The sequence below is a fragment of the Pollicipes pollicipes genome, unplaced genomic scaffold (genome assembly GCF_011947565.3).
Source record: "Pollicipes pollicipes isolate AB1234 unplaced genomic scaffold, Ppol_2.1 Scaffold_5724;HRSCAF=6776_pilon_pilon_pilon, whole genome shotgun sequence".
NCBI classification, from domain to species: Eukaryota; Metazoa; Arthropoda; class Thecostraca; order Pollicipedomorpha; family Pollicipedidae; genus Pollicipes; species Pollicipes pollicipes.
Genome location: NW_023596746.1, coordinates 39,133,828 through 39,141,126, shown reverse-complemented (window position 1 = coordinate 39,141,126; position 7,299 = coordinate 39,133,828). Strand labels below are relative to the sequence as shown.

Here is a 7,299-nt window from a genome sequence, read left to right as displayed (position 1 = left end):
GGCGCGCCGGCGCCGCCAGAGCGGCCCGGCCCGGCTCGGCTCGCCGGCGGTGTCCAGTATCGAGCCGGCCCGGCCGGAGACACGCCAGCCGACCGCGCCGTCGACGGCGCTGAGCAGGCCGGCAGACTGCGGACGGCCGAGGCGCGCCTCGTCCGGACTCTGCCGGGACCAGCACCTGGTCCGGCCAGGAGCGCAGCGCGCCACGCTCGGGCCGAACCGGAGCCGGCCGCAGCGGACCTCCGACGGGTCCGGGAGGGCCAGCCAGCCGGCCTGTCAGCTCGGAGCGTTCTCCGGCAGGGTGTCAGACGCCGGCGACGCGGCGGGGTCCGCCCGGGGCCGGCCGCCGCCACCGCCGCTGCCGCCCGGCGCGGGATGGGTCTCTCAGGCCTGTCGGCCGAGTTCGTCGACTGCCTGAGCTCGCACGAGCTGAGCCCAGAGCCGGCTCGGGTGTGGGTGTTCGGCTACGGCTCGCTCTGCTGGCGGCCCGGCTTCCCGTACTCGGAGAGGCGGATCGGCCACGTGGAGGGCTACATGCGCCGCTTCTGGCAGGGTAGCGTCACCCATCGTGGCACGCGCGACAAGGTGAGGTGCCGCGCCGGCCGGTCACGCCGGGACCCGCGCTTCAGGCAGCTGCGCCGCTTGGCTAACGAGTAAGCTTGCCGGGTGCACGGATCGCTATCAAAACAGCAGCAATGCCAGCAGCACTGCTAATGACTGAGGTGGTGGCCGACCCAGGTGCAGCACCAGGATAGGTCGAACCACCTGCTCCTCGCGTGGACGACATGCCACACGCCATATGAGGCGTCGTGTCCCGAATCTCGTGACTGAGGTGGTGGCCGACCCAGGTGCAGCACCAGGATAGGTAGCACCGCCTGCTCCTCGCGTGGACGACATGCCACACGCCATATGAGGCGTCGTGTTCTGGGTCTCGTGGGTGCAAATCAGAGCAGCTCGTTCAGTCGCACAAGTTGCGTGTGGTGAATCGAACGAGCCAGTGTATTAATTACACTCGGTGCTGTGCTGGTCTGAGCTTGGTCTAAATGAGCATTCACAGCCAACCTAGGTTGGTTGCGGAGCAGGTTAGGGGACCATGACCCGTCCCGCATAGGACAGACCATGGGATCATGACCCGTCCTGCATAGGACAGACCATGGGATCATGACCCGTCCTGCATAGGACAGACCAAGGGATCATGACCCGTCCCGCGTAGGACAGACCATGGGATCATGGCCCGTCCCGCATAGGACAGACCATGTGATCATGGCCCGTCCCGCATAGTACAGACCATGGGATCATGGCCCGTCCCGCATAGTACAGACCACGGGATCATGGCCCGTCCCGCATAGGACAGACCATGGGATCATGGCCCGTCCCGCATAGGACAGACCATGGGATCATGACCCGTCCCGCATAGGTCAGACCACGACCCCGGCCCTGTCCTTCTGGCGGCCGGGTGGTGATGATGATGCTGACGAACAAACGAATGGCATGTATTATTTATCTGTTACGATATGTACGCATTATTCCTAGTGATGTCACATGACCTTTTGGTTACAGCTCTTTTGGATAGGGTGCCTTAAGGCAGAGGCATTTGAAGATTTTAAATGTGTAGACATATGTAAAGGCCTTCTTGACTAGGGCTGATGTGAAGCGGATCGGTTGTAGAGGTTTAACAGGGGCTGTGCCCCATTTAAAATGGCTCTGAGAACAAAGTCTCTCCCGGTACGCGTACCTACTACGGGGTCAGGAGCGCGGAGGCAGCGCTCCTCTCCCGTGGCCGGCAGAGATGGCGTTCCGGATACCCCACAGTGTTTACCTGACTGACCTCCATTGTTTTGGCACGCGACTCTGCGGAGTCACCAGTAGTGGCATTTGGGCGACACGCATCACGCTCAGGGCCGGTGTTCACAAAAGGCGTAAGGCAGAGGGCGCTCAGCGCTGAACAATGACGCATCCCGCCCCGAAAACACGCTAGGTAACGGGTATCTCCCGAATATGGTCCGCTTTCTTCTGAAATTGGGGGTTGGTGCCCGAGGTGCGGGAGGGAGCGGCAGGGGCTTCAGCGAATAAACGAACTGCGTAGAACACCCCAAGTGAACAGGACTTTGCACCTGTGGTCAGACCTGTAGTGAAGTGATCATCGGTGCGGTCAGCACAATGTCGTTCGTACAGCTTTCACAGCATATCGATGCGAGATGACAGCTTGCCATGACGTTATCGCCGTGCTTGAAAGTATTGTCGAAATATAGTCATCATTTCGTCCGTGTATGTCCCACTGTATGGTCACCACCAGCCGGGCTGGTGGTGGTCGACGCCGGTCGGGCGCCGGTCGGCCCCGGATTCGAGGCTGTCTTCGGCGCTCTCCCCACGCCCTCTCCGCGCACTCGTCACCTGCGCTGGCTTCTGTTTTCAGCCCGGCCGGGTCGCCACCCTGGTGGAGCGCACTCAGGTGAGCAACGCACTCAGGAGTCAGAGGTGGGCCACATCGGCGGGGCAGCGTCCAGCATCGACGTCCCTACAGTCAGGGACGTCCCTTTGTTACCTTCGGAGAAGGGGGGGGGGGATGATCCCCTCCATATGCTTTATATGTGAGGCCGGTCTGCAAGTGACAGGTGAAATTAACGATTTTTCACCTGATAACACCCGGATTGGGAGAAAGAACCATTGACTACGATGTGCGGCAGGTTTTCGAAGTACAGGGCGGCCTAGATAAGAGTTAAACATGTTTCTTTAGACAGTGGCAATTGCATTAGTCACACAATCGTGACTATGGTGGCATTCGACTGCCAATGTAATGGCAGCACACGACCAGCGACGGCGGGTAGTCAGCAGTGATTCCGCACCCGTCAGATCATCGACGGGACGACTTAAAGTACCGTTCGGCAGAGTATCTACCGCCGGGCTGAACTGCAAGAACGATGTCGAGGAATGGAATCAACGCGTTTTATGCGGTGAAATATTGGGGTGCTGGTTTTCGACTTGTGGGTAAACCTGAGCATGAGTACTGCGTCGAAACGCAGTGCCACCCAATACAACAGACGTTGTTTTATAACGTTGAACTGTTGCTAAGGACCACTCACCAGATCCTCGTTCCCGGCTTTTGTTTCCATATTCACAAACACTCGACGTGGCTGGTATCCTGCTATCGACTTGTGCTTGATGGCATTGCGTTGGCTTCGGACCTGACTTCGAAGCCGGAAGCTTGACTTAATCTGCACGCTCGGCAGGCGCATCCCCGCCGTCATCAGTCGTCCGCTTAATTCCCGCTCTTGTCTGCTTTGAACTTCGGCGGCGCCAAGTCAAAGTGGGGCTCAGACTGCTTAGTAGCACTTGACGCAAGTCACCCGTGCATAGGTACTCTGGATTGCACCCTTCAAATTAATTACTTCGCGATTCTCAACTTGCATCATAAGCTGTATTTTCATATACTCGAAGCTAACATATCACTCTTTTGTCAAAGAACCACATCTCATGGCCTGGCACGCACTTAGTTTCTCTGGACTCGTTTCCCCACGCACTTACGTTTCTCTGGACCCGTTTCCACACGCACTTACGTTTCTTACATTCGACTTGCGTCGAAATGAAGGCAGATTTTTATCTCCGGCATGGGGTGGAGTTGATCCCCCCCATCTCTTCACTGCCTTTTCTGGTTAGTCACTATGGCACAGTCCTCCCTCTGAGCACAGCTGTACTGCCTGGTGCTGGTACATGACAGCGTAGCCAACCATCTCATCAATATGGCAGCCACCTGGCCATCTGATGCCGCTCTTCTTCACCGGATCAGAAACCAGACCAATGTCTTGTGAATGAAAGATACCATCCTGCCCGCTTTGTGCCACTGTGGCACCCATCGGGCTTGGAAGACAGTCACTTGTTGGTTCGGTAGCGGCGGAGAAATTAGGATCTTATAGGAAGGTGGAATTTTCTCTGCACCTCCTGCTGTGCCTAAGAAAGGGAGCGTTTATGTATCTTTTCTGACTTTATTATTTCACCAGCGCGATACGCCTTGCTCGCTTTACCGTAACGAACCAGGTCGGTGCATTTGTCCAGCCTCAGCGATTGTTTGGGAGGTTCGTAGCCGTGCAGCTCTTTTTGCTGGTCTGCATTAGTCATCACAGACGCTTTTCAGACTACATTCGACGCTGGTATCATTATGCCTCTTTTCTAAAGCGTGTAACAGCTGATGCCATTACCGGGACTCGTTTCCACGCGCCTAGCGTGGTATGAGACTCGCGTCCATCCATCATTAAGCAAACCCTCTGTCAGCTCGGAACAGCCCGTAGTCCGTCTGAAATGATCAAGCCTTTTTTGGTGATTACATCTTTGTTAATTCATCCGTTTGTTGACCGTTTGTTTTCGTTACATACTGGATGACCCCGGGAGGCGACCCTTTCATGGCCCATCAGTTTTGCGCGCAGGGTGCCGATAGTGCAGTGGCTAATGTGTCCACGTTAACCACCGCGCATTCGGAAAACCAGGTGGGCGAGCTTTGATTTCCCTCGGTGCTCGCCCTTCTTGCCAGGGTGAGAGGCAGGCGAGGCCATGTAGCCTCAGAAGCCGAGCGCACGGTATAGTCTCGATGGCGACGAGCTTTGCGCGTGAATGTATCAGCACAGGTAGCACGTCGCTTCCACTGGCGCTGAGACATGTCACTAAGTGTGTGTGTGTGTGTGTGTGTGTGTGTGTGTGTGTGTGTGTGTGTGTGTGTGTGTGTGTGTGTGTGTGTGTGTGCGTGTGTGTGTGTGTGTGTGTGTGTGTGTGTGTACGTATATGCGTGTGTGTGTGTATATATACATATATATGTACCCCAGCTCAACCATATATATGGTTGAGCTGGGGTAATAGCGGGCACAGCTCGGAAATTATCAGGCAGGTGTCCTATAACACCAAGCAAACATGACTGGTAAAGCGACTCATTTGGTGCGCCAGCCACTGTTGCGGGACGATCGAGACGAAAAAATGATACGAAAACAAATGACGAAATTACAAGCAGCTGATCATTGCAAACAGCCTTTGCGGCATCCATTCTTTCATTCGACGACACTTGTGCGACTGAAAACTGCGAATTCAAAGCATAATTTCCTGCACCGAAGGGACCCGCCTCCTGCGAATGCAAGCACGTAAAAGAACGTTCTGGCGCCGTCTAATCTCAAAATAAAATACTTCTGGTCCTACAAACATTCATAATGAGGAAAAAGGTGTCGCGACCTTACCAGCCGTCTGGTGCCACCCACAGTTCCCAAAGTTGATCTCCCTCGATAACAGGATCTCCCCGGCGTCCAGACATACAGCGGCCACGCCACGAAATGCTTGGACGACAAGTCGGTCATGCGTACGAAAGCGTAATGCAACGCAACACCGAATGCTTCCAATCAGGCAAGGAGAAATGAGGCCCGATTAGTGTGAATGGACGTATCACTCAGCTGACCGGAGCGCCCGGGAGCGTGGGGGGATGTTTGGGGTGCCGCGTGACCGGTGCGTGCTCGGACTGGCGTGCTCTGGCTGCAGACCACAGGCCATCCGTCAGCCAGCTAACACGCCCCCTGACACGGCTGTTTTTAGGAGCCCGGCCCACATCGTGCCGGGCACTGTGCCGTGTCCTGTGTCGCTGTTTTTTGCACGCACTTGGCGTTGAGTGAGGCGGGCGGCGAAATAACGAATCCGCCTAGTCAATACCGTGTGCGGCGCCGCCGGTCGGCCGCCTCGGTAGACACCAGCACGTGACTGATCCCGCCGGTCGGCCGCCTCGGTAGACACCGACACGTGACTGACCCCGCCGGTCGGCCGCCTCGGTAGACACCAGCACGTGACTGATCCCGCCGGTCGGCCGCCTCGGTAGACACCGGCACGTAGCTGACCCCGCCGGTCGGCCGCCTCGGCAGACACCGACACGTGACCGACCCCGCCGGTCGGCCGCCTCGGTAGACACCGGTACGTGACTGACCCCCACCGGTCGGCCGCCTCGGTAGACACCGGTAGTGACTGACCCCGCGGGTCGGCCGCCTAGGTAGACACCGACACGTGACTGACCCCGCCTGTTGTCGGCCCGGCAGCGACTCCGCTGAGCCGACAGTGCCGGTCGGTGCTGCCACAGAAGCAGGCGATCTAGCGCCGGCCCCAGGGGCATGTAAACGTGCAGGCACAGTTCCTGTGGTCATTTGCTCCGCATGCTGGCAATTGGTTTGACCGCACAATAATAACCATTCCACCCGATCCGCCTCATAGTTAGGGTTTGTTATGCGCAAATACCTTTCCGGGTCGCCGTCACCTGGGTAGGCCAAATACCTTTCCGGGTCGCCGTCACCTGGGTAGGCCAAATACCTTTCCGGGTCGCCGTCCACCTGGGGTAGGGCCAAATACCTTTCCGGGTCGCCGTCACCTGGGTAGGCCAAATACCTTTCCGGGTCGCCGTCACCTGGGTAGGCCAAATACCTTTCCGGGTCGCCGTCACCTGGGTAGGCCAAATACCTTTCCGGGTCGCCGTCACCTGGGTAGGCCAAATACCTTTCCGGGTCGCCGTCACCTGGGTAGGCCAATTAAGATCAGCATTCAGTGGAAATTGTTTCTCTTTATTCAGGAAACTCGACTAGTCATTTCTTCATACAATCGCAGTTTCTTTCAGAACCTTCTGAGCTCCGGCGGAAAAATATCGTTTTGGACGCCAATCTCGGGGGAAGATAGGCACCTTGGCAAAGTTCCCCTGGGGGAAAGAAACGTCAATTTTTCACCGAAATGCTGCGAGCCCAGCTAAACTACCCGTAAGGTATCTGGTTTAAGCCTCTTGGCTCAAGGGGGAGGGAGACAACTCCCTTGGGTCATCCGCTGGCTATGCTAGAGCAGTCAGGAATTCTTGGCCACACATTCTTCTTAAAGGAAAAGTTCTTTCCCCAGGAGGTCTGGGGGAAGATGGCAATGCGCGCAAGCAATGATTGCCTAGCGAAAGGCAATCGTAACACAGGAACCATAATGACTAGATTTATGAATACAACTGTATCGTTGGTAATATATACATATATATATATATATATAGATATATAGATATATAGATATATATATATATATATATATATATATATATATATATATAATGCAACAATGAAATGTACCAATGCAAATGCAATCTCGAAGGCTGCAGATTTCGTTCCGTACACTACATTGGCGTAACAACGACACCATTACGACGCCTGACAACGTCCTTACGCGACGGGGCACCTCTGGAGCATGTGCGACACGAACATGACCGGACATGAGCACAACAGCTTACGGACAACACTAGCATTCTGTAGGCGTGTAATGATG

At 55.8% G+C, this 7,299-nt stretch overlaps 1 protein-coding gene across 1 annotated transcript in view; it reads left to right on the top strand.

Moving 5' to 3' along the window:
• Positions 1–358: 358 nt before the first annotated feature.
• Positions 359–7,299, top strand: part of LOC119103021 (putative glutathione-specific gamma-glutamylcyclotransferase 2) — a 14,046-nt gene continuing 7,105 nt past the window's right edge. The window contains exons 1-2 of the mRNA XM_037226472.1: positions 359–582; positions 2,414–2,449. Of these exons, the coding sequence (XP_037082367.1) occupies positions 373–582; positions 2,414–2,449 (246 nt within the window). The 5' untranslated portion in view covers positions 359–372. The remainder of the gene's footprint in view (positions 583–2,413; positions 2,450–7,299) is intronic.